Source organism: Telmatherina bonti (genome assembly GCF_933228915.1).
Source record: "Telmatherina bonti genome assembly, chromosome: 18".
NCBI lineage: Eukaryota > Metazoa > Chordata > Actinopteri > Atheriniformes > Telmatherinidae > Telmatherina > Telmatherina bonti.
In genome coordinates, this window is record NC_136616.1 from 28,204,954 (window position 1) to 28,232,886 (window position 27,933).

The 27,933-nt window shown below is 40.7% G+C and overlaps 1 protein-coding gene across 1 annotated transcript in view; it reads left to right on the plus strand.

Moving 5' to 3' along the window:
* The window catches only part of fgf11a (fibroblast growth factor 11a), a gene marked incomplete at both ends in the record, with an annotated part of 134,057 nt that overhangs the window by 51,014 nt on the left and 55,110 nt on the right, over nucleotides 1-27,933 (plus strand). Inside the window, one exon of the mRNA XM_079257410.1 lies at nucleotides 26,194-26,304. Coding sequence (XP_079113536.1) covers nucleotides 26,194-26,304 — 111 coding nt within the window. The remainder of the gene's footprint in view (nucleotides 1-26,193; nucleotides 26,305-27,933) is intronic.

The following is a 27,933-nucleotide window of genomic DNA, read 5'->3' on the forward strand; positions in this document are numbered from 1 at the left end:
GTGCATGCGGCTGGATCCGCGTGTTTTAATGCCACATGTTGTAAAAATGTTTGCGGATCCTCACCACTTGGATCAGCCGTTTGATCAAAACAATCCGTTTTACCTGCAACAGGAAGCGGCAACTGTCTGCCTCATGCTTTTTTTGTGTTAACCCCGCCCACCTCAAATGTCTGACTAAACGACTAAACTAAACTTCTTGGAGCCCCGCAAGAAAAACCTTCTGCCATTGTGATATGTTGAGAACTGTCTTCAAACACTTTTGCGAGAACAAAATGACATAATTTTCTTCTTGGTGCCTCATGAACAAGAAAAAAGATCTTGCTTCTTGTTGAGGATGTAACAAGCTTTAGTGTGCCATCAAAACGAGTCAGAAGAACAGAACTACATGGATCAGCTGCAGCCTTTAAGTTGGCTTGCAGATAGACGGACCATCACCACATCATCTGTGACTGCCGTTGCTTCTGGAAATAGTTTAGTTTATTAAACAAAACTTCTTGAGCAAGTAAAATATTTATTGGGCGTTCTAGGGTCAATCCAACTCCACCATACTGGATCATCCAGCAAAAATTTTGATGTTATATAAAAAAGTTATAGTAGGTAGCTTAAAGTTACATTTTCTTGTCCTTATTCATTACTGCGACCTTCAAATTCATTTTTTTTACTTCACATTATACACACTTGGACAAAATTGTTGGTACAATTCGGTCAATAAAAACAGAATTATTTAAAAATAGAAACTCATGACACAGGCCTGAACAAAAATTTCCACAACAGATGGTAACCAAGAAAAGACTGAAAATAATGTTACCATAGAGACGTGCTAATCCAAGGTGTGTCCACTAATTAGCATCGCAGGTGTCTACAATCTCGTAATCAGTCAGTGGGTCTATATATAGGGCTACAGGTAGTCACTGTGCTGTTTGGCGACATGGTGTGGATTACACTCAAGATAGACCAAAGGAAGCAAAGGAAAGACTTGTCTCTTGGGATTGGAAAGAAAACTGCAGGCAAGCATGTTAAAGGTAAAGGCTGTTAGACCATCTCCAAGCAGCTTGATGTTCCTGTGACTACAGCTGCACATATTTAGAAATATAAGAGCCATAGGACAGTAGGAAGCCTCCCTGGACGTCGCTGCAGGAAGACAAGAAATGACAAATCAAAGAGATGGATAATACAAATCTATTTTTCTCATTTAATTCAGTGAAAGCATGGTTGAAAAGCAATGTCTGCCTTTCAAAGGTTAATTTTCAGATAATTTTTTATTTACTATTACTTTTGTGAGATTTAAGTTATTTTTGTGACCATTGTGGGTTTTTCTTTCATTGACTGAAGGGTACCAACAATTTAGTCCACATGTGTAAATAATAGTTGGGTTAATTTAAACCAGGTTGGTATGAAAACTTGTATGTATTGGATCAAACAACTTTGAACATCCTATGGCTCCAGGTGGTTGTTCACCGGCTGCAGCTTTCAGCTTTGGTTGTCAAAGTCAAATTCAGGGTCAGATATTTCCATCTGTGCATTATGCAAGGCTTTAATGAAAGTAAGCTGCTTGGTTTCTCTCTGGGATGTTAGTAAACTGTTTTCTTATGTAAAACAGACAAAAACAGATTAGATTTTTTAGTTTGAGCACATTTAAGACAAGATGTCAAGATAAGGTAATAAAACAGGAACCGCGTTTCAGCCATTTCAGTCAGTACTGTAACTACATGCCTGCTGCTTTACCTGTGGACCTTTGGAGAACCGTTGAGTTTTTGTTCACATTTGCATTTTGGAGTAAATTCTTCCTAGAATCAACCTCAGTGGCATCAGATTGTCCCTGTTTCTAGTTAACATTTTTACAGTGTCCTTCTCCTACTATTCAGCAGTTATGTCTGCTGTTTAAAGAACAAAGTTTTCTCCAATCCTCCTTGTTTCTGATTACAAGAACAGTGACAGCAGTCACGCTGTAACATAATAATGACATATTAAAACAAAATTACTTCTTAACCTTTTGAAAAATGTTGTTTAAAGGATGACAGATCTGTTGTTGCTGGTGTGATGTTGCCCAACAGCGTTGCCAGACTCACTGCTATAATTCAGAAAGTGGAAATTGCTTTATAGTCTTTGAATTTGTGGTGTTTTTTTTTTTTTTGTTGTTCTGCACCTCTTTGTTTTATAGCAAACACAACAAACCCCCTCAAGGGTATTATCTCCCAGTCACCCCCTCCCCATTGCTGCTCTTCTCTTGATTTATGTCTACTGTCTTTGTCTCACTCTTTCTCCTTCTCATCCCTTTTTCAATCTCGTTCTTTATCCTCGGCCCTTATCTTCCTCTCCATATTCTCTCCCTCACTCACTCTGTGGGACAGCTGCTTTTGTTTTTACCCCCCCACTTCCTCTCTCCCTGACTTAATCAGCGTGCCACTCATTTAGGTCTGGAGTCATTAAGCTTTGAAGAACAGGCAAAAAAAAGTTCACGCGCGCTCTCCCTCTGATCTGTGTGTATGTGTAGAATCGCTTATATTTACTTGTTACCTGTTTCCCAGGGACCTTTTTTACAGTGTGTCGTGGATTTAAGTGTTCAGGTGAAGTTCTTGGCAGATCTTTTTCTTTCTTTAACCCTGTCCTGTCCAGCATTGTAGCATACAGAATCGTAGTGTGCGTGCCATATTTAGCCAGACAGATTTACTCTACCTAGCGAGACATGTCTTATATAAGGCTGCCCTTGGTATTCTGAATATTTCTTCTTCTTATTATTGGTCCTGATATGGCAATGCTGAACCTGGCAGGGAAAAGGAAGGTAGGAAGAGACAGGACAAAAAAAAGGAAAGAAAAGAGAGGAGACAAAGGGGCAGAATTAAAGTGTGAATGGAAAAGTTGGCGAAGCTGCCAAAATCACGCTATATAACTGCTACAGTACTATGGTCCTACAAGATACCCAATATAGAATAAAATGTAAGAACACGCATAAAACATACCTGCAGGGAACCAGACATCACATAAATATCAGCAACATTCAGTAGAAAGCAGATGGAAGAATGAGAAATGTGGCTGTGTGATTATGTCGCAATGGTGACCCGTGTGTTTGTAAGGGGACAACAGCCAGGCCTCAAAGCATCAGAGTAGATCCCGAGATCCCCTGGGTCCAGCAAGCCCACCAAGCACAGAGCCCAGGCCAGTCAAAGCAGAGAGAGCTGCCGACCCACCAAGCCCAGAGCAGAGGAGGCCCCGGCACCGGAGCCCCAAGGTGTGACGGGGCAAAGGCATCACGTAGCACAGGGGCACAGCAATGACCGAAGTACAGGCTGCACAAAGAGCCAGCACCCCACAGGCCCAAGGACGACCCATCACCCCTGGCATAGCCCCTGACCAGGACCAGGACCAGCCCACCCAGAGCAAAACCTCTGCAGGCCAGCGCCACCATGACACCAAGACTGGGCACCCCAGTTCTCTGCAGATTCTGTGTTGGTTTTAAACTTGCTGTGTTGCCTAAATGTCTTAATGTCCGTGGCAATTATGAGTGTGTTACAGTCCTAAAGAGCACAGTGCCAGTGGTCAGAGAGAAAATGATACATACTGAACATTTAGCCTCGCTGTTGTGTGAAGAAGGATATATTTTCATAGTTCTTTATGGTTTGCAGGGAAAGATAGAAGCCCATAAAAACCCCACACAGGAAAAGCCTAATATCGTACCACAAGTTATTTCTTCTACCGTATCTTAAGTGAAACAGAATAAATCGAAAAAGTAAAACATCCTCGGAAACACCTTGAAAAAACCAAACATGCAAGCAAGAGATGGCAGACTGCAGCATTGGCATCCATCTTGCATCCTGCCTGAGCCGTGAGCTCGCTCCAGCCAGCAAAAGACAGTCTTTCTCTCTGTCAATCTTCTTGCATCTCTTTGCTGAATCAGCGACAGTGCACGTTAAAAACCATCCAGTATCTTTACGTCTGTTTTCAAGCGTGTGAAGCGTAACTCTGCTGCAGCATCACGCGGGATCCTGGATGAAAAAGCCGTAAAGTGCCGTTTCTCGGCCTCGAGATGCTGCTGGGCCATAGCGGCTCCAGAAATGCAGTGTCATTGAAGAGTTTTAAGGTCAGAAGGTTAGATGATGTGACTTTAAAGATTGCAAAAGTACCAAGTGAGCGAAAAGATGACATCAGCTGACAATGAAATCTTCTAAAGTTCCAGTTTCCAGTTGCCGTCTCCACAATGTGCTCACAATGTCTCCACAGCTCGCTTATGGGTGTGTTGCCATGTCTGTGTGTTGCCATACTATGATTTAACATGGTAGTTTTTCTTGTCCTTTCACAAGTTAAGTTGCAACCCAGAGTTCTGTAAGATCTAGCAACCAGTGAATATGCATTTCAGCGTTGAAGGTAGAACTTGTTGGTTAGCTAGCGTTGCTTTACCTCCTCAGTCTGAGGCTACTGCATCGCTGCAGGCTTCTGTAAGGTTTACACTGCAAAAACTGAAATCTAAGTAAGATTAAAAATCTTCAATTGAGTACACATATGCTGATTTTTTTAAAGGTAAGATAATTCTTAGTTTTTATGCCAGAGAATTTGTCTTACTTAAGAGTATTTTTACTTGTTTTGGGAAGTCCTGACAAGCCAAATTTTCTTGTTCTGTTGGCAGATAATTTATCTTATTTTAAACATTTACCTCATTTTTGTACATTTTTTTTCTTGTTTTTTAACGCTGAGTTTTTTTCAGTGTATGAGTTAAATGCTTTGTTGTAGATTTGCAGTTTTAGACCTGCTCTAAAAGCTTAAGCATAAAATCAAAGAAAACACAATTTAACTGAAACCTACAATAGAGTAAAACATTGTTCTCTGTCTTTTAACGTTTTTAAGCAAATATATATATAGTTTCCATGCAAATCCCTGAAATAACTTCATTCTGACTTTAAGCTTTCACGCTATCCATTTTTCACATTTCTGTTCATATAATAGCTTCCAAGCAACCCATACTTAAAGCAAAATGTTGTAACATTAATGGAAAATCGTGTAGAAAGGATTATGGCCAACAGTTTCTGAAACTATTTGATTTTTTTTTTTCTCCTCAGCACGAAACACTTCCACTGCTTTCTGTGTGGCAGCATCGATTTCTTTTCTGGAATACAGAGTCTGACACATCAGAATCAGATTTTCCACATGTGCTGACTTAATCTTCCATCACTGAGCAGTTATTTTGCCATGATCTGGTGTTCATCACCTCTTCACCGGCTTCTGTGAGTTTTCAGTCATCGTTTGTCATTTTAATTACAGCCATAGGCACGTCTAAACTGGGAGTCAGGTAAACTTTCAGCAGCAGTGCCCTTTATCACTTTCATCAGTATTGATTTTCCTAAAAGCTGAAGCTGGACTGCACTGCAAGACAGAGAGAGAGAGACAGAGAGAGAGAGAGAGAGAGAGAGAGAGAGAGACTGAATAGGAAAGAGGGAGAGGCAGTTTGTTTTGAAGGCATCCCGCCCTTTTCTATCCCCGCACCCTATGAGGGATGAGGCTCCCGGTGGTTTGGAGATGATTGATGGTCTTTGTAAATATGGCCATTACCATATAGGCTCTCCCCGCCTTTATCCTCATTATTCACTGTCAGTCGGGACCACCACAAGCCCCTAATTTAATGCAATTTAGCTGTGCACTTAATGTGAATGGGCAAAATCTAAAATGATAACAACTCAGAAGATGATTTTCTCTCCCTGAATCCAGATGATTTTCTTTTTTTTTTTTAATTTTTGGCAGGGCTGCAAATGCAAGAAACAATCCTAACATCTCATACCTCACTTGCTCTCATTTTAGTACAGGATATGTTATTGCTTTTGTTGCTGCAATAAATGAAAGATGAAATACTAGCAGTGGTAAAGTCCATATGTCCATGGATTAAAAGCTTCAGGCTCTCATGCAAGTGGTGAGAAAGACAATATTAGAGTCAGTGGGGAGTAACAAGCTTATTAACTTTGGAGGGGAGAGAGAATAGAAGAGTTTCTGGTAGCAGTGTGCAGAAGTTTGGCATGTTAAGCAGCAGACACCAAGCAGGAATTTGCCAGCAGTGCTTTTATTTGATAAAGGCGAATTAGACTGGAATGACCTTTGCCAACTGGTTGATGAAGTGAGCGAGATGGCTGGATATTTAGACAAAATATGCACAAAACAACTCCAGCAAGAAAGAAAAGAAGAGCTGAACAAACAAAGATGCACGCATGCCCTTGTGTCCCGCTGTGGCAACAGTAGAGACACAGATCGGAAAGACTTAGCTCTTTTTACTGCATGAACGGCACGCAGCTGTAAATTACTGCTGCTCTGCTGCTCGGGCTCGAGGAGTAATTACTTGAAAAATTCAACTGTGCTTTGTTTCCTCCTGTCACGCAGCACAAAGAACAATCTGTCAGCCAGCTGACTTGAATTACAGTAGTTGTCTCAGGTACAATATAACTATTCAATTCCACTTGGCAGCTTGGAGATTGGATAGAAAACAACCTCGACAGCAGTGTTACTTTTGGCAGCCAGTGTTGATCTTGTTGTAGTCCATTGACAAAGGGGCATCTCAGTTTTAGTCACTGTTTAAGCATTTCATTATGCTTTTTTTAAAAAAAAAAAAACTATTTGTAGGTTCGTTCATATCTCTCACAAGGTTGGTGGAAAATAAGATTCTTATAATTCCCATGTGACCTTGTTGTGCAATAACAGACTTTTCCTGATGCATCCAGCTACTGTAGCGTTTTCACTTTGGCTGCTTGACAGGAAGTGTTCAGTCTGTTGTTCCTGCTCACAAATATAAACACTACCCTTGGCACTGTCATTGTCTGTCTTTAGCCAGCTAGTTCAAGCAGCTTATTGTGAATCATGGCTGAGTATATCCAGAAAAACATCTTTTTATTTTTTTCCTATTTTTAATTAAATTTACACCCAAAACAATTGACATAAATGCTAAATAACAGTAGTGCTGGGTTTACTGAATCATTATAATTTGATTTATATTGCAAGTCATGAGACCAGGTCAACCTCTGAAGAAATGTGTCGATATTTTTCAAAAGCACCTTTAAATATGGAAAGAAGATTGTGTATGTTTAAAGAAACTTTGTTGAAGAGAGCAGACATGGCACCACATATTTGCTTTAAAGTGAACATGGAACCCTTTATTATAATAGCCAGCAACTCAGATTGTGAGGACAATTACTGAGAGAGAAACTTGGGCTTTTCCTCATTAAGGATTATGGAAAAGCAGATTTAAAATGAAAAATCTCTTTAAGCATTTTTATTTCAATTAAGAAGGAAACACTTCATAAAAATGCTTCTTACTGCATCAGGCTCTAGTCGTAATCCAGTGTTTTAATCAAGGTCCATCTCATTTCAGCCCTTGCCGCGACCACTTAGTGCAAAATGGAGCTGTGAGGTCTTCTATGCCGACGTCCGTGGTGTCCTGATTCTCTCTGTGATAGTACTGGTCGGGGCACTTGACCCTTCAATCTGAGATTTTTTTTTAAACACTCAAAAACAGAGTCATTAGAAATGTCCACAAAGTGCTCGTCACCATCGATTCGCTTTTTCATTAGTATGATTATATTACCGGGTACATGTGTGTAACTTGCATGGTTCAACCAAGCCGCAACCTCTGGTGGTTAAAAGTGAAGCATATGCGGAAGTGCGTAAAACTGCAGTTCCCCCTTCATCCACTAGGGGCTGCAAAACAGAGCAAATCCCCATAGACTCCCATGTTAAAAAGACCAACTTCACGGCAGAAATAAACATGTTTACAGCCTGGTTCAAAAATCCATTTTCAGTTTATAGGTCAGGTTTACCTTCATGACAACGGTGGGGGAGTGAATTTTTTTTCTAACTCGCCTGTTTTAAAGTAACTTAATCTCGAAGTTTGGCATATTTAGGGGCGTGTCCTTTTGATTAGGTACCAATCTCTGGCTTCAAGTAAGAAGAACGTAGAACCGCGGTTTTTGGCCGATTAACAACGTGACTTAGTTTTAGCCCGCTTACCTCCGTTGGCTGGTTAGCTCCCGTTAGCTCGGGGTTAGCTCTGTTAGCTCTTAGCTATAGACAGCTTGGAGTTCACTTGATGTCAATCATCCACCATGACGCTCACCACTCCCCTCTCAGCTCCACCTCTTTGCCCTTCTTTGTATTTTCCGGGCGAGACAATGTACATGACGCTGCCAACATGGCGACGGTAGGAACCGCCCACCGACCCAATTCAGCTCTTCAGAAACCTATGGGTGATGTCACAGAGGCTCTGTCCATCTCTTTATATACAGTCTATGGGTTCAACACGGACACAGTTGATCTCTGAGGTTTGGTCCCAAGCCTGGATAAATCCAAAAAGTTATGTCAGGAAGGGCATCCAGCATAAAACGTGCCAGTTCAGCCGTGCAATGGTTCGCTGTAGTGACCCCTTCAGAGGGACAAGCTGAAAGAGAAACAACATTAGCATGGGGCTAACTACTGCTAAGTGTCGTAAATTTCAGAAACTGATCCACCATTTCCAGTTTTCCTAAGATGTTTTGGTTTACTTGGATGCCTCAGATCTGTTGCAGACATTCACATAAGGATGCTTGGTAACCTTGTGATACCTGTTGTCACAAATTGTTTGTCTTATTTATTTTAATAAATTCAGTTTATTTTATTTTTGTAATTGCTTTTACGCACATTTTTTATTTAAAAGTCACTATTAATTTAATACTTCTGTTTACTTTCAAGGGCTGCATGGTGGCACAGTGGTTAGCACTGTGGCCTCACAGCAAGAGGGTCACTGGTTTGGTCACTGGAGGGGGTTTGGTCAGTGGCCTTTCTGTGTGAGTCTGCATGTTCTCCCCGTGTATGCATGGGTTCTCTCCAGCTTCCTCCCACCATCCAAAGACATGCCGTTATGTTAGGTTCATTGGTTACTCTAAATAGGCATGAGTGGTTGTTCATCTCTCTGTGTGGCCCTGCAATGGACTGGCAAGCTGTCCAGGGTGTACCCTGCCTGTCGCCCAAAGCCAGCTGGGATAGGCTCCAGCTTCCCTGCGACCCTGAATTGGATTAAGCGGAATTACTTTATTACCTTTTTTTTTGTTTTTGCTTTTTAGTATTTTTTTCCTGAATTATTTAGTTGTCAGATAACTGTAAATTAATTCAAGCGTTAAGGTGTTTAGCGTTAAGTTTGACCTGAACTTTGTAATTGAACTGCTGTTCTTGTCATGCACAGGAAGGAAATTAAGCTGTTCAATGAAAAATGTTAGATGGGCGATGCCAGCTGGTGATGTGCCCCTTGTCATCTTTTTAATGTTGGGCTTCTTCCTTTTGATCTTTTGTGTCACATAACAAAATAACTGTTAAAATAATTTAGCTGGCGGCAAATTGAAAGTTTTATAGCTCTGAACATTTTGTAAATGCTTCGTGCTCCACAGATTTTACAAGCATATGCATCTTATCCCCTTGGGAGTATTAGTGGCTACAGACTTCTTAGTGTACTGAATTCTGTTAAACATGTTCTGTTATTTCTGAGCCAAATATGATGATGGGAACTGGAAAATACTAAAGCTATAAGTCTGTATACCATCAGCTCGATTAGCATGTTTGTCACATTTAAATGTATGGGTTTGGTTTGACAGATATTAATTTGCTTTCTACTTGAGTAATGTAAATGTGTAAACTGTGGTGCCATAGTTGTAATGGCACGAAAAGTAGTTGGATTTGATCAATTCAGCCTCGTATCAGTACAACACCCCAGTTTACAATAAGCTGTTACTGCCCAGCAGCGTCCTGTAACTTTGAATAAGAACTGTACAGCTTTTTCATCTGGGACACAACATTGCAGCGAGCAAACAGATGTAAACACACCAGACATTTTGAGCTTGCTGACTCAGCAAAGAAGACATTATCGGAGGAAGAAACAAAGAGAAAGAGAGAGAAAAAGATAATGTAAGGGTCAACATAAGACTGTCTTTCACTGGCTGGAGATCTCGAAGTACAGGTAGGATGCAAGACTGGTGCAGGATTAGCCATCAATAGAGGGCAGTGCAAAGTTCAGAGCTCCCTTCTGAGTTCTAATGTCAGCTTCATTTGTAGGCCTAATATATATAATTGAATATATGGCAGCGGTAGAGGAGATCACAATATTGAACATTCTCAGAAATAGCAGCACAACTAATAGCAGTGGCCTGTGTGGCCATCTAATACATTGCTGCTTCCTCTTTTTTTCTTCCTTTCACTGGCAAGACTGCCCCACAATTACCAGTGTCACTAATCGTTTTGCTGCATTTTTGTATGCATCTGCAAGCTCTCAGAAAATGTACCAAACTGATGAAGACAGAGGACGGACAGGGGACTCCGTCATTTTTACCTTAAAACTGGGTGCCTGTGAATCGTTTTAGTGGCACCCTGACATTCATTATGCACATTTCTCAGGTCATTGTTGCCCTGCAGCGTCTCAAGACTGAGAAACCACATTTCACAACTCTTTTCCCAGCTCAGAATACCAAGTAAATCCAGCATGGAAGGCCAATGTTTGGTCTCCTTCTTGACATTTATTTTAACATTTGGCAGTTACAGAAAGCCACTCAGCTTTCTCTCTCAGAGACGGACAGTTTTGTTTTAATTTCTCTGGCAAAAGCCAAATGTAATGCTAAACTCTCAGCAGAGCTTCTCACAGCACAGCTCACTGGAAGGACAGTAAGCTGTGCTGTCAATTCAGAGGGGAGGTTAGCCATCCTGTCATGCTTGTGCCACTCCAAAAGCTTTTTCAATAGAAAATCACACTGAAATGGAACCATTAACATTATTTTACATAATAAAACAATGCACAAAATTCCATAGTTGGTACAACTGGATACAAACAGACTGGCTGAAAAATCTTCATGGCTCATTCATCAATGAAACGACTTTCTGGGAGGAAGTTAGAAAAACAAAAGAAAGTGACGCAGCAAGCTATAAGACAAGAGGCAACATAAGACTGACTTTTACTGGTTGGAAAGAGTTTAGAGAAGAGATGCATGATGAATTTGAAACTGGACTTTATGTGGACAAGTAAAAAATACATCTGTCCGAGTTTAGTAATGCCACTATAATATATGTAAAGCATTTTGTGCTGCTTCAGGTATAAAAGATGCTCAGAGTAGAGCTGCTGCTCCTCCACATCGAGAGGAACCAGTTGAGGTGGCTGGGGCATCTTGTCAGGATGCCTCCTGGACGTCTCCCTGGTGAGGTGTTCCAGGCACGTCCCTCTGGGAGGAGACTCCGGGGAAGACCCAGGACATGCTGGAGGGATTATATTTCTCAACTGGCCTGGGAACACCTCGGGATCCCCCCCGCAGAGTTGGCAAATGTGACTGGGGAGAGGGAAGTCTGGGCTTCCTTGCTTAGGCTGCTGCCCCTGCGACCCGACCCTGGATAAGCGGCAGAAGATGAAGATGAAGAGGTATAAAAGGTGCCATACAAATAAAATTTGGTTTGATTTGAACTCATGTTATGGAGAAAAACAATACAATTAGCTTGAACTTTTCTTTTTTAAAATAAAGTGTCCAGAGGTTAATTGTTTGTTAAAGCCCTTTTAAAGGTGTCTATTCAACCATGTCTGCTTGGATGTAGCTTTAGGTGCATGTGATGAGAAGGACGATCATGTAAAATCACATTACTTATTACTGCTGTAATAATTGTCGGCGTTTTTGGACTGCATCAGCATCTGGTGCGCTCTGTTTGCCTTGGATTCACTTTGAGTGCCGTGATGCATAAAGCTGCTGACTCTCTCCCAATATGGTCTCTAATTTTTAATCCGACCCAAAACTGAAACAGTCTGCGAACTACAATGACCATCATTCATCAGTGCTGGTGCACATCTGAGCTGCTTGGAGTCTGATCGCATTGCTGCTGACAAAGGCTGAACAGCATTTACAAAGAGATGCCTCGACAAACAGATGGAAGTATAATGATCAGCCATCGCCGCAGTGCCGTCAAGTTCAGGTGGTCTGACAGCTCGCTAAATGACACATCAGTAGTGAGCTGGAGGGAACGGAGAACCTGTGGGAAGCACATTTAAATGCTCTGTGGTGAAGATCTTAGGCATTTACTCTCATTTGCCCTTCTCTTCTTTCTCTTCATCAAGTCTGCCTCTCTGAAACTCCTCGCCCTGCCTTCTCCTTTCCCTCTGAGTGACAGTCTGTCACTCAGCAGTGTCTGCTGCTACTGAGCAATGCTTTTCTTCCTCCCTCCCTCTCTCACTGCATCAGTTCCTCACCATTCAAAAAGAGCCAAAGTAAGGGCTTCGTCGCAGATTAGGTATGCAGTTTTTGGGATGAGATGTGAGAAAAGCTGGAGAGAAATGACAGGAGCAAGGAGAGGAAGGGTAACTGGGAGAGGAAAGGAAATAACCAGAGGAGGGGGAAAGCAAGAGAAAGAAAACGAGGAAGGGTTGAAGGAGAGGAGGGAGTAGAAACTTTGAGAAATACTTTATGCTAACATCTGAAATGACAGGGAAATGAATCACAATAATCTGAGGATATTTATCAGTTAAGGATTACACTGAATAATCTCCAATGACACTGTTGATTATAAAAATGTCATACTTATTAACATTTGGTTAATAAATAAGGAATGGTCTTGTTCTAAAGTGCTGTTCGGTATTGATTAGATTCAATGTCCAGACTTGAGAGGCATAATTTTCTTATATCAAACAAGGCTAGAAGCCTCAGGAATGCATACTTCCACCAAATCTAATATTATATGTGAAATCCTGGATCAAGGTAGTGACCCAGTCCACCGAATAATCCTAATCACTTGTTCCTTTATTCCATTTCTGGGATTTCCTGAAAATTAAACAAAAATTCCTCCACTGTTTGAGTTATGCCGTAACAGACAGACTGACAGAAAGACAAATCAGTCCCACCAAATATATGACCTTCACCTTGGTGGAAGTAATAATTCCTCTGTGCATCCATTGATTGTCTATACCCACTTATTCCAGGACGGGGTTGCAGGGGAGGGATGGGTGGTTTCCCATTGGCTAACCATGCGAGAGGCAGGGGACTCTCTGGACAGGTCACTGGGCAGATGTCGATAAACATACAACAACTCACAATCATGCTTGCTCCTAGCAGGAAACGATAATAACTAATAAACTTAAAATCCATTCAACATGTATTTGCAGCTGGTGGAATAGTGGTTACCTCGTGGTCGCTTAAGAAGGTCGTTGGTTCGATCCTTGGCTGGGGCCACTGGACAGTGGCCTTTCTGTGTGGAGTTTGCATGTTCTCTCCATGTATGCGTGAGTTCTCTCTGGGTACTCCGGCTTCCTCCCACAATCCAAATGTTAGACTGATTGGTTACTCTAAATTGTTCATGGGAGTGTGTGTGAGTGTGTGATTGTTTGTCTCTATGTGGCCCTGTGATGGACTGGCAAGCTGTTCAGGGTGTACCCCACCTTTCGCCCAAAGACTGATGGGATAGGCTCCAGCTTCACCGTGACCCTTTATCGGACTAAGCAGTTAGGATCATGAATGTATGTGCTGCTTTACAGTTACCTAGGCAACCAATAAAACAACCTTGCTCAGTATGACTGTGATGACTGTATGTTTGGGTTGATGTAGTCATTTTAGTAACACAGGTGGCCGGGGCGTGTTAAAACAAAATAAATAAATAAAAAACAGATAAACAGGTAAAAAAAAAAAAGAAGGGTCCTCCCGGCCACCCTGTTTCTTTTAAAAATCAGGGGGAGCAGAGTCAACTACACTAAATCTCAATAAAAACGGTTTAATAAAAATAAGATAAAATAATAAACATGTTAAAAAGTTAAAATAATAAAACCCCAGTCCTCTAAAATGTCCCTAAAATGTCCTTTAGAAACGTCCTTTAAAATGGCCACTGTGCGGCTTGGGGTGGTCCTTCTCTCTGCAGCGACGGATCCCGTCTTCTCAGCCTTCCTTCGGCAACGTCACGTCCAGGACCTGCAGAGAGGAACATACGCGGTAGTCTACACGCTTAAGAGGGTAACCCTCCTGCCTGGCCCTGCAGCCAGCCTCTTCCCCTGGACCCTAAACTAAGCCATTTTACTCACACTTGGTCCTGGGCCAGGAGTATCCGTGGGCCCAGGGTCCAGACCGGCTGCTGAACTTCAGGCTCCGCCTTGCCACCACCAAGCCACGGTGGGACCAGTCGTCACTGGCCCCTCAGCAGTCCCTTCCTTGTTGTCGTTGTCGTCATCATCATAGCAATTGCCGTCATCATCGCCATCATCGTCATCCATTTTCCAGGAGCTCTGTCTCCTTTCTTGTCCTGCGCTCTTCTGCTTCTGTCCTCTGTCACACCTGTTGCTCTTTTAAAGAGTCTGCCCAGCCACTCACAGGCGTTCCCACTTAAAAATTAAGGGCGAGGTCGATTGGCCTCCAGGGGGGTTAGTAACCAAACAACAACAGTTAAAAACACATGCAGTAAAACTATTTCAATTTAAAACTCATGCTTTTGACCCCCTCACATAGTCCTGCAGGTTCTTGATGTTTCCCTGCACCAACGCTCCTCATTCAAATTAAGCGGCTCTGTTGTCAAGCTCTGGCCAAGCATGTTGTTTTTATTACAGAAAGAGCTCTGACCTACTGATGCATGCGTCCTTGAAAAGTTCTCAAATAATTCCCTTTACTTCTTGCACCAAACTGTCCATAGATTCCTTCAGTCCTGCAGATTGCAACGTGGGGTTATTGATGCATAGGTGCATCCTGCTGCTTTGTCCTCTTGATCCAACAGAATGGCACGCCTGCTCTCCCCATTTTGTTGCTCTGTAGTTCAGTGCTGATGCCTATGAGCTATTTACACAGTTTACACAGCTTGATACACAACTGTTACGACCCAAACTCTTCTAGGGCAACTGAGCCGAACAAAAGAAAGATATGTGGCAAGGTGTTCACATGGACCAATATAGAGTTATTGTTCAATGGGGAAGATGAAGCAAGAACAGACCAGAAATGGCAATATGATAAGAATGAGCAGGGGTAAGAATGTAGCTTTAAACCCCAAAGGCCAAAGAACAAGCATATAAAGCGTTTTCCCAAACAAAATCAGTACCAGTTTAACCATAAAAAAAAAAATAAATAAAATAAAAAATAAAAAGGTAACCCTACTGGTATCACACCCACTAACAACAAGATTTCAGGACTAAAAAAAAAAAAGAGAACTAAACAAGAGGAAACAATGCTGCTCAATCAATGTCCTCTGGAAATACAACAGGTCAAAGTCCAAACACCAACACAAGCTGAGGGCAGACCACTACTGAGCCAGTGGTTGCCGTTGAGTGAAGGTCTCCAGGTGTCCTTTTAAGTCCCGGCCTTTAGTGGAATCAGCTGAGGTTGGAGCTCCAATTATCCAATGAGCAGGGAGGAGACGCTCATGTGACGGGTAGGACCAATCCCAGCCAGGAGGCAGCAATCAGAGTTTTGTTTGAGCAAGTGATCCCAGGTAAGGTTATTGGAATTAGCAGGCAGCCAAAGAGCAAGAAAACAGGCAGCCGTAACAACAACAGACTCTCATACCTTTATGCAGTGTTTGGTTGGATACATTTAATTCAGAACCAGTTTTAGTGTTTTTTAGCTGATTGATCTCCAGTATGAGCTACTTCTGTCACATCAGACTGCATAAGTAAACCTCCATGGTACCTATGCACCAATGACTTTGTTTCACAACCTTTCCTTCTTCTGGTCACTTCTGTCTATTTAAAGATAATGAATATTTCCCACTGCATACTTTACATAATCATACATCAGGTTTTGAAATAAGACATGGCTACAGATTCTTTATGGTGAAGCCAGTTAGGAGTGGTGAATGGCAGTAGCTCTGATGACCATGAGGCATCAGCTCCAAAACAATCAGTCTACTCCCATTCAACACTTGTTCCTTCATTCATTCATTCATTCATTTTCCAAACCGCTTATTCCAATTCAGGGTCGCGGGGAAGCTGGAGCCTATCCCAGCCGGCTTTGGGCGACAGGCAGGGTACACCCTGGACAACTCGCCAGTCCATCGCAGGGCCACACACAGAGAGACGAACAACCACTCACGCTCACACTCACTCCTAGGGGCAATTTAGAGTGACCAATTAACCTATCATGCATGTCTTTGGATGGTGGGAGGAAGCCGGAGTACCCGGAGAGAACCCACGCATACACGGGGAGAACATGCAAACTCCACACAGAAAGGCCACTGACCAAACCAGCCAAGGATTGAACCAGTGACCTTCTTGCTGTGAGGCAACAGTGCTAACCACTGCGCCACCGTGCAGCCCCATTCAACACATGATGAATGCTAAATCAATACATATATAACACAATTTATGACGGCATAACTGGATCCCTTCTCTCTGATCAGAGCAATGGGGGTCATCTTGGAATAAAATTCTACTTTTAAGTAGAAATTTAGTCTGTAAGATACATTTATTTTTTTCCAGTCAGGTTTTAATAATCACTCTGTAGCTTTACCCAAATATGGACAGTTATTATTTATAAAGAGATCATGCAAAATGCTGGATTTTGGCACCGATGACCTTTCAGTGAACAGTCACTGAAAGACGAATTTAATCCTTTAATCGCATTCAAAAATTGAGTCACACGAGTCTTTATGGATGGCTCATAGTCTCCATAGATTATGGTGATATGGCGTAGCTGTGTTCTTTCTGTCACTGTCCCAAAGCATCACTTAGTCCCCCCCTACTGTACTAGTCTACCTGTTTTTATAACATGGCTGTCTGTTAAACACCAGAGTAGAGTTACATGTACAACCGATACTGCTGTGCAAATCGCTCTGCCCACGTCTAACCTCACTGGAGTCAGTAATAAGGCCACCCCATGCATTGCAATTTCAATAGCACAGAAGCCACTACATGAATACCTCACCCACCATTACCCGCAAGTCGCATATATAGGACATTTTGATGCGGGAAGGCTCATTTTGGAAAAACCCTTTTGCCTGCAGTCATAGCTGCCCTGCATGACCCTGCTGAGGATGCCATTGATTGTTTTTATGTTGTACTCTGTCCCGTATTGCCTACCTGGTGATGGGAGTCCAGGGGCTCAGTCTGGGGAAAGAAATTTTTTTGGTAGCAGGAGAAAAAATAAAGACTAATTTGATGCTTTTTTAATGACAGAAGGTTTGCTTTCGGCTTGGCAGTGTATGACACATCAGTTAACTGAAGATTTATATCTTTCAGGCTGTATTGTGGTTGTACTGCATGTTCATATTGAGATGACAATAAAACATGTATCTAAACCGTAGTTATTAGAGACTTTTGAAGAGTAATGTGAAAGCATGTATCATTTATTTTCCCCACTAAGGAGTGAATGAGGGCCTCCCTCGTTCAAAAGCTCTCCCATTGCAGTCAGAGCAGGAGAGGATCACCTGTGCTCTGCATGACCAGACTGGGAATCAGGTCTGTTTCAAGCAAAACAGACCTGGAGCCGCTACAGGAACCTTTATTAATTTTCTGTCACTGCAAATGCTGCGTACATACATGGCATACACTGCACACAAAGAAATGTTTATTTTGGAGCACTTGTGAAAAAAACTATGAAACTACAAAAATATGAGCCTTAAATAAAGTGCAGTTTGTGAGTACAATTATAATGAAAGTAAGTTCCCCATTTATCATGGTTCTACCGTAATTCTATTTTGTGAATCTCTTCGGGGGGTTCTCAGAATATTGAGGAAATTCACTGTTTGGAGCTTGCACTGGAAATTTTCTCTCAATTTGACAGCATGCACCATCAGATCGCACTCCTGGCCACAGGTTAGGGTCATCACTTAAAATTACAGGTCTTGTGCCCTCTTGTGCAGTAGAAGTAATGTCAGAGTCAGAAAGGGGTGCAGACTCATCTTGTGTGGACTTTGGGACTGTGGCAGCAGTGGACATGGTCCCTCTCATGTTGCCTTCATCCTTGTCCTCATATGTGAGAGCTGGAATTGATGGCACACCTGGGAATACAGTTTTTATTTATATAACACACCTCTTATTCAGAGAGTGGATCACATACTTTGACATTAGCACAGGTTTCATAATCACAAATCTAAATTCTACATAGGCAAAGTGACTGGTATTTTCACAGTTTTGTAAGAGTTAAACTTGTGTGATTAACTCTGCTCTTTTTCTGACAATGTGAAAGAATAATGCATTAGTTAAGAATTGGGCAACATTGCAGAGAATAAGCTATGTTTATAAAGCATTTGGTTCCTTGTGCTGTGGAAATACTGGGTATTGGTACAAATTCAATTTGTACCAATGCTGAGCCCATGGTACCACTGGATCCTTCTTCCTCATAAATGTATGATGGAGTGGAGGGTCCAGCTGGGAAAATAATTCAGTTCATCACATTTTTCATGTAAAGATAGCCTCATATGTACTGTAGAACATTGAAAAGATTAAATGTCTAGTTAAATAAATTGCAAAATAATATATGTTCAATCCTTAGCATGATAGAAGAGGTCACTATTATCAGCTCATTAATATAAACAATATAATTGATGATGAAGTCAGAGAAATTCACACTACCTTCATCAGTGAAGGCATCTTTGGAAAAAGGGCTTAAAAAATTTCAGCAAAGCACCTTGAAGGAGAAAGAAAAGATAAAGTAAAAGTTACGCCAACATTTCCATGCTGTTGGTTGTAATGTTAACTTTTAATATTTAGACAGATTCCCACTGCCAATGTCAGCTGTAAGCTTTGGACACAGCAAGACATATCCATCTCTGTCTGTTTAAAGGGAAGAGGTGGTATTAAACACAAATACCTCAAGAGGAAAAAGAGTTGCAAAAAATCAAGTAGAAGAATATATTAACAATATGACAAATGAATTCGCTACCTGTTTGGTTTAATCTACCTGTATTTTTTTTTTTGTTTGTTTGTTTGTTTTTGTTTTTTTTAATCAAGGCCCCAAATAATTTTAAAATAACTTCATACCATTATTATTTGAAGTGTCTGTTTTTGGACCTGCCATTAATATGTCTACTTTGGTCATGGATGTCTCTTCAGTGACAGATTCCAGATAATCACACGGTACACAATTCTACACAGTAAGGTGTGGAGTTATTGGTTATTATACAATATTTTCTCATATGACAATAAAATATGTTTTACATAAGTAAAACATTTGAGTAAGTCCCCTTTATTACCTATAATTTAAAACTTGCACAGTTTGCTTAATAAGATATTACCCCAAACGTTTTACCTGCCTTGTTGCAACGAGGCAAGCGGGAAAGTTGCAACTAACTGATCAAGACCTGGTTAATCGTCAGATATTAATGCCTATTAATGAAGCGTGTGGAAAGTAAGAAGTACTGTAACGTGTTGTAGACTCAACAGCAGGAGCTGTTAGTTAAAATGACACTTAAACTTTAAATACATATATAATATTGTGTGTGTCATCTGACATTAGATTAGGCAGCCAGAGAGTTCAGGGTAACTTTAATGGTTGAAACTCTTAATGAGTGAAATTAATCCCACTCTTTATTAAGGTCACTCTATGACTGGCACTGAATATCTGTGGGATTACGAGCACAAATCCTCCTCTCACACACTACCACATGCTCTTGTGATGTAGGATATGCTTCATAAAATCTTTTATCTGTTTATTAAAGCTGTCACATTCCCACGATACATTCCAATGTGACACAAGAAGGAATTAGCTTTCGCCTCATTGGCAGGCAAAGCTGCCATTTTGGAATATTTCCAAAGAAAAAAAAAGACAAGAATGCAGCTTCGTTTATTAAATAAGTCAAAATGAGCAAGCAGATACATAAATAAATGCTGTGCTTGTTTTAACTTCAGTGAAGAAAAGCTGAGGATTAGTTAAGTGGAGAGCTGAAGTCATGCTTGAATTAGCTGAACATATTTGTGCTTCTCCTTCATTAGTGAACATTAATGTATTTTGCTTTGTCATCAGCTGCGCGACTAGCAGCTGCCTGGGTTCTGCAAATTATTGCTTTAATGTAGAGAACGATCATCACACTCTGTCAACTCTTCCAACTCAACACTAGCCAATTAGTATTGTTTGCTGCTGTAGCTTCATCAAGCCGCTCTTTTATTTATGTTTGTGTTGTATTTGGTTTGAGGTGGATTTAATCTGTGTGTGTTTATTAGGATTTGTTCTGCTGCACAAATGCGCCTATCCTCCAAATCCACCTGCATTAGCATTTATCTTACAGTAAAGGGAGGTTATCCAATTAAAACTTGATTAAAACATATGTTTATGGTCTGTTGTAGCATGCATAATATCTTGTGCAGTTTTTCAGAAGGCCAGATTCTCAAAGTTAAACCCTAAAAAACAAGGTTTTTAAAATGCCTCCAGCTTCAGAGTCTTGTGATGTTTTCTTGCTCATGGTCTCTCTGCTCCATTCCAGCTTTAACTCCTGTCCCCTGCTTTGCTTTTCTCTGCACAGTCTCACATGGTCTTCTCTTCCTTTCTCTCTATGTCATTCTGTACCATCTCCTCCTCTGACCATTCACTTTTACTCTCTGATTTTGCAGAAGTAGTATGTAAATATAAACAACTACTGTTGTAAACAATATGTTACAAATAAAATTAGACTATAGGAAAAAATAAATAACATTTTACATTTAAATGAATACATTTCATATATAAAAATGTACAAGATTTTTTCTTTTTTGTGCTTCTCCTCATGTAGGCTAGCCTGAACTCATTTACTTGTTTTCAAGCAACAGGGAACTCCTTGTATGTTTAAGTAAACTCTTTTTGGGGCTTTAGGGCATCTTTTTTACTACTAAAGGTCTAATTCAATAGAAAAACAAATTTAAGGGTGTATTTAGGTTTACTGGACTCTGGCTTGTAGCCTGAGCAGCAACAGTGTGGCTGGATCTGAAAAGCTAAATGCTAGCTGAGAAACGCAAATGACCAGATGTGCCAGATTTATATCTAAAAATAATGAAGTGCACAAAACAATCCTAGACAGTGAGGACATTAGAGGAGCCATCAGCTTGCAGACTTGTTTGTCTGTCAATAATTTAGTTGTATGTGATAACACATAATGTGAGAAATTAGTAATCCTCTGAAGTGAAATTTTATTGTTGCAGTTTGAAAAAAAACAAATGAATAACAATTATTTTATTTTATTTCATTATATTGTATTTTATTAAAAGAATAATTTAATCATACCATGCATGTTCAATCATATTATACAATTATTATTACGCTGTAATAAAGCTGAAAATGTTTTTAAGAACACTGGCAAACTGCTCATAATAAACTAGCCCAACAGTACCTTTTGTATTTTTTTTATAGGACAGGTGTGTGCCACATAAAACATTTCCATCTTGGCCAAATAAACATGATAAAAAGTTAAAATAAATAAATAAATAAATAACTACACACATTAGTGTAGTTGTGGCTTGTAAGTTGACTCTTAGAAGAGAAAACAAACACACAATTAAATGGACATAATAAAATATGTTTTACAGTACATGTGCTTTTTCCCAGAGTCTTGCTGCTGCTTTAAAATCCATTAACTATACAAATTTATATTTGATCAGGTTTTCATAACTCCCCAATAAATCTACCATATGCTGCTACTGCTTTTAACAATAGATGTCAAACAGACGGATGTGTTTTTAACGCCGGCATTACATCGAAGCATGAAATCGCAACAAATTCAAAACAATTCTTCAAAGAATAAGAAACCAATTGAACTAATATGACACAGGGTGTACGTCTGTTTGAAGCAACCAGTACAAAATCAGTTTTGCATGCAGATACCAGTGATATCAATTGGACCATATTTAAGCTGGTAAGTTACCAGCCACCGCAGTGGAAACCAGTTCCGGTGAGGTGAAAATGAAAGTTTGCAGTGAGGACGAAACCCCAGCCGGTTGTAAACGAGAGAGGGTGGCTATTCCAAGTGCAGATGAGCTGAAACACAAGCCAAAACCAGACAGAGCAAATGCCAATGTATGGCAGAAGGAACAGAAATGCCTGCTGAGGGGCAGACACCTGTCCAGGTAAAGCCAGTCAGCTGTACATGGCAATCAGAGCTACACACAGGGCCACACCTGGAACATGAAAAGTAGACAGGCGGAGAGGGTAAAATACTGTCCAACTCATTATTATGGACATTTTTCATTTACTTCCTTAATCCTGTCTGTTGTCTTTACTATGTTTGGGCTTATTTTCCATTCAGTAATGACACTAAGTCTGGATCTGATGTCAGACACAGCTACAATGAATGCATCACTTCCTGCAAATATTCATTATAAAAAGGTGGAATCTACCATTTTGTGGCACTTTGTGACCAGAATCTGAGAAAGGATGTTTCTAGTTAGGAGATTAAATGAGGAGATTATTTGTGTGTGTGACCTCCTGACAACCTTTTAACACACCAAAGTGTACTAAAAGGTTTTTCTGTGCCTTTAAAGAGGTCATTGAATGAGTTCAGTTGTTTATTTTTCCCTCTGTTACTTTGAGCAAGATGTATGTTGCATGACATGAGCCATTTACTGTAAACCCTCAAACTAACAAACATCTTGCCTCAGATGTTACTAACGACAGATACTGTGAATGTATGTGTGTGTGTTTATACTGTAGCTTTGCTCTGCACTAGTAATTTTACATTCTGTGTCTAAGAAGCATTTCCTCGCTTTTGAAAACAAAACTACCAAGCGGATCTACGCAGAAGTGGGATCTTGCTAAAGGTCAACTCCAGATTCCTTCCAGTGTGTTTGTCGCTCGTTTAGGGCCCGCACCGTGCCGCACATGGCCTGCTGTGTGTCCTGAAGCTTACTTTGAGATTAACACTCACGTTATAACAGATTACCACACTCCACGTTTGACCTTCTGCGTCTACACAGCCAGCAACGGATGGATGTGCTCTTATCATGCGGTAGTTACTCCGACTCCATCTGGGTGCAGAGGCCCGAATCTGCCATGCAAAGCTGCTAAACATGTCGCACTGTCAGCATGAAAGCGAGGATTACACACTAGAATTCTTTGGCTGATGCCCAAAATGATGATCATCAATTTAGTTTCTCCTTCTTTTCAACCACAAGAAGATGACACATTTTTAAGCCGTAAAATTAAATATCACCTGGAACATGGCATGACGTTCTGCAACCATCAAATACCAAATACACCAAATACAAAAGAACAAAATCTTTCCGACAGAAAAGCTTGAGAAGTGACAACTACCAACCTTGATAGAGAAAAAGTAAATACTGATGATTGAATTGTTCTAATTTTGTTTTTTGTGCTTGTCACGACTGGCGCGGAAGGCCGTGACAACAATGAGGGAAGGCCACACTGTACATACACAAAGATGTATTTAATTAAAGTGGAACAATTTTGTGCATTTCAGGCTAATTTATTTTTATTTCTGAGGCCAGAAGGGCTGGGATTGATCGAGTTATTGTCACAAATGGCTTTATTTACTTCAGACCGACCCTCTCCGTAGGCTGTCAGATCAGCCTGTGGGCAAAACGAGTGGATTGAGACTCTTCCACATTAAGCCCCGCCTCCCGCCACTGCACTACATCAGGAGCACCTGCTTTCACCGTCATTGTAACATCTCATAAACAGAAGGATTAGGCTGATTATAAAAAAAAATAAATAAATAAAAAAATACAATGTCAACACATAGCATACAGCCCTACATGTTGGAACCTGAATCAGACCCTGAAAACGAAGTGGAAAACAGCAACCCACAGCAACGAATGCAGCAGGATGTCTCTCTTTGGTAAACTCACCAGCCATCGTTGGAAATAACTTTATCCCACGTTTTCCACCCGCCTGATGTATTTGTACATGTCCTTGTTAACCAGTAGAAGGTAACCAATCACCGAACCTTATACCCCGGGACGTCACAAGGATTTCCAAGTAGAAAAAACTCTCTAAAATGACACGTTTTTCATCACCATGGAAACCGAACGGAGAGAGTGCTGGAACTCAAACTCAAACTCAAACATGCGTTTAGCTGAACAAAAAAACAGTGCCGTTCACATGTCTGATGAGGATTCAACACTGTCACACTGTAGAAAGCTCAGAAAACTCCAAATACCATCATAGCACCCCTTTAAAGAAAGAGCTTAGAGTATGTGTATGCAGCGTGTAAACGTGGAATTCAGTGGTGTAAAGTGGTTGCAAGTCAGTGTCTGAACAAACCAACAAACCAAGCTGTGAACTGAGAGAGGAAACAGCCCACAGCCTCATATGTCATGGTTAAGACTTTTCGTGTCTGTTTTCCTGTTTTATTTAGTAGTTTTTCCTTTTTGCTTCCTTATGTCTTGTTTAGCTTTTGTTCCATGTTCATTAGTTCCACCTGTGTTCAGTTAGTTCATCTGTGTCACCTGTGTCTCATTTGGTTCAGTGTGTTTGTAGTCCTCACTTGTTGGTTTTCTTTGCTGGATCATTGCCTTGAGTTAGTCCTGAGTTCCTGTGTTGGAATAAATCCACGGTTGTTTCTGCATCCTGGCTTCATGACTCCTGCATTTGGGTCCACACCTTCACCTCCCACGTCGCCACCGTGACATATAGGTGCTCTGATGGCTGGAATAACACCTGTCATAGCTTATAGCACACCTAGCTACAAATAAAGAAAAACATAGTTAAGGCCAGGCTGTCATAGTTCTTATGAAGATAAAATATATATATATATATATATATATATATATATATATATATATATATATATATATATATATATATATATATAAAGGAAAATTTCTCTGTAAGGTAACAGATTAACATTCAATGTTTTTAAAACTGCAACAAAACTAGAGAAAAAAAACCTGAAAATGAACCCATTCCAATCAAATCCACTTTATTTATAAAGCACATTTTAAAAACCAGAACATCTCCAAAGTGCTGCACAAAGTCAAATATCACAAAACAAAAATAAAATAATAATGTCATTAAAATAATAAGAACAGGTAAAACCACTTAAATAGATAAATGCCTGATAAAATAACTAAAAAGAACAAGCAAAACAAGTGAAAGACACCAAGGACCACACAACTCACGCAGTGTTAAAGCAGGTGAATAAGATGAAAACATTTCAATAAACTTTGTTTGACTGGAATAAGTCGACTTATTTGTGTTGAGTAATCGAAAAGCGTGTAATTCTGGGACAATTTAAATGAGTGGGTTTCTCTATTAGCATGTCTTATTCACACACACGCAAAGCTCCCTTCTGTCAACTGAGGGCCAATTGCCAGCTGCCCCATACTTCTCAGTCCTCATCCATATTTGATGCATCTCATTGAAAGTTGATTGTGGAAACACTTCAGCATTCTGACATTCCTTCTGATCCACGATTTAGTCTTCCTCAGCACTTTGGAGAGACCTTTCAGTCCTGCATGAGTGGCCTCAAGGTACAAAATACAACACACAAGGTTAGACATGCACGGCAACTTATCTATATTATCTGTAGTGCAGGGTGCGGTATATTGTAGGAGAGGGGGAAATTGATTATTGGGTCACTGGAACAAAGAGATGCCTCTGAGCAAATGACAATGGCTGGTCAAATACAATTTGTCTCTCTGGCAGGGTTAAAGAGAAAAGGCTCGCCTGTGTGCAAGCACATGCAAGAGATTTCCACTCTTGGTTTGGAAAAGTTGATTTAATTCTAAACAAATGGTCAGATTATAAGTTGTTAAAACACTAACTGGTGTGTGATAAAAGAAAAGACAAAAAAACAACCAATGTGTGTGCAAACTCAACCAGTGTTGACTCAACCAGTAGCATCGCTTTTCTAGCAGTGATTGGCCGTTTTGCGCAGCATAGAAGGCGGCGCTGCAGTCCGTCCTGGCGAGCGGAAATCTGGTGGGGACGAGGCGAAAGAAATCCTGCGAGGAGGCCTTCCCTTTCAGTGTGTGACTTCTTTGATAACCTCACTTCTTACACAAGCTTACACATGTCTGAATCACTCTCCTGCTTGTAGATTGACAGGCAGCTGCTTTAAGCGCCTACACAAGTGCAGAATTTGCAACACACACACACACACACAAAATGAGTAAAAGTGAAGCTTTATTTCCTTTACTTGAACCTTTATGGAAAAGATTGCCTCTATGAGGTGATTTCTAAAGATGCCGCAAACACACACTTTTCTGTTTGGCAATTTCACTAAATAAATATTGAGACCTGCCTCTTGTTTAGTCTGTGTGCAAACTCACAGGTATGCATTGATATACATCACCTGACAAGTATGCATGTGCATTCCCAGATGTTAAAGTGTGTGTTTGCTCTGCAGAGCCTCAGCTGAAGGGCATCGTCACGCGGCTCTACTGCAGGCACGGCTTCTACCTCCAGATGCTGCCAGATGGCACCATGGAAGGCACAAAGGACGAAAGCAGCTCCTTCTGTAAGTGAAAGAACACGAACGCACACACAGTGTAGTTGTCACGAGTGTTTATTTCACGGCTTGGTGTGAGTGTGTGCCTCTGGGAGCTTTACTCGCCTCCGTTGCACCAGGACATTTAAAAAGGGGTCTTCCTGGTGGGACAGTTATCTGAACATCCCCCCCAGAGCACATGAGGGCATGACAATATCCCCATGCTTTCCGTTTTGATTCACACAAGGATTAATCAGGCTGAAAATGTTCTCACACTTGGCGAGGTGCACTGAATGAGCGCCAGCTAAAATGGGATTTTGTTCCTGTTGCATAATACATCACAGATGATGACAAGCACATGCTTTTAATTGGTCTGCTCATAATCTTCCTGACTTTTCAGACAAATCTTTTGCGTTTATGAACATATGTGATGTTTGTGTGTCTGAGTGCAACACTGTGGTATTTACTAGACTTAACTGGTGTCTCAGATGGCTAAATCAAATTGAACTGGGCGCCATAGACACCTTAGTATTATTTGATAGTGATTATATGCACACAGCTTGCAACTGCGCTATTTGAAATAGTTTAATGGTGCAAAAGAAATAGCTGAACGAACATCAGAGTCCTGTTTTCATCCGTACTGCTGAGTCTCTGCATGGATGCACACATCATCATCTTTACCTGACCCTGCGATGGGTCATCACCCGGGTGATTACCGACTAAAAAACATCATATCCAAGAGTCCCAGGACTCCCCCAAGCCTCCCAAAGAGATCAATATTATATTATGGGATATCCCTGAAGGTGCAAGGCTGCACTTTTTTCTGCCAAAACATCATTTTTAATGGATATTATAAAGTTTGCACAATTCATGTAGTGTAAAAATCAGGAATGTGAGAGAGGAAGATGCTTTCAGTCTGGGTTGTGTGTTTTTGTCTTTTTTATTTATTTATTTTTTTTGGATTTTCATTCATATTTCAGAATATAGCCAAAGATTAATTAAATTGCAGATCTGACAGGTTTAATTGGAGGTTTTCCACTTTATTTGTCCTGTATTATTAGAACTTTGACACTGTAAGGATTAATTTTGCTGATCAGAGACCTATAGTAATGTTTAAAGGGGTGCTATTATGGTATTTGGAGTTTTCTGAGCTTTCTACAGTGTTACCGTGTTGAATCCTCATCAGACATGTGAACGGCGCTGTTTTTTATCACCTAAACGCATGTTTGAGTTTGAGTTCCAGCACTCTCTCCATTCGGTTTCCATGGCGATGAAAAACGTGTCATATTAGAGAGTTTTTTCTACTTGGAAATCCTTGTGACGTCCCGGGGTATAAGGTACGGTGATTGGTTACCTTCTACTGGTTAACAAGGACATGTACAAATACATCAGGCGGGTGGAAAACATTGGATAAAGTTATTTCCAACGATGGCTGGTGAGTTTACCAAAGAGAGACATCCTGCTGCATTCGTTGCTGTGGGTTGCTGTTTTCCACTTCGTTTTCAGGGTCTGATTCAGGTTCCAACATGTAGGGCTGTATGCTATGTGTTGACATTATATTTTTTTATTTATTTATTTTTTTTTATAATCAGCCTAATCCTTCTGTTTATGAGATCTTACAATGACGGAGAAAGCAGGTGCGGTGCGCGCTCCCGATAT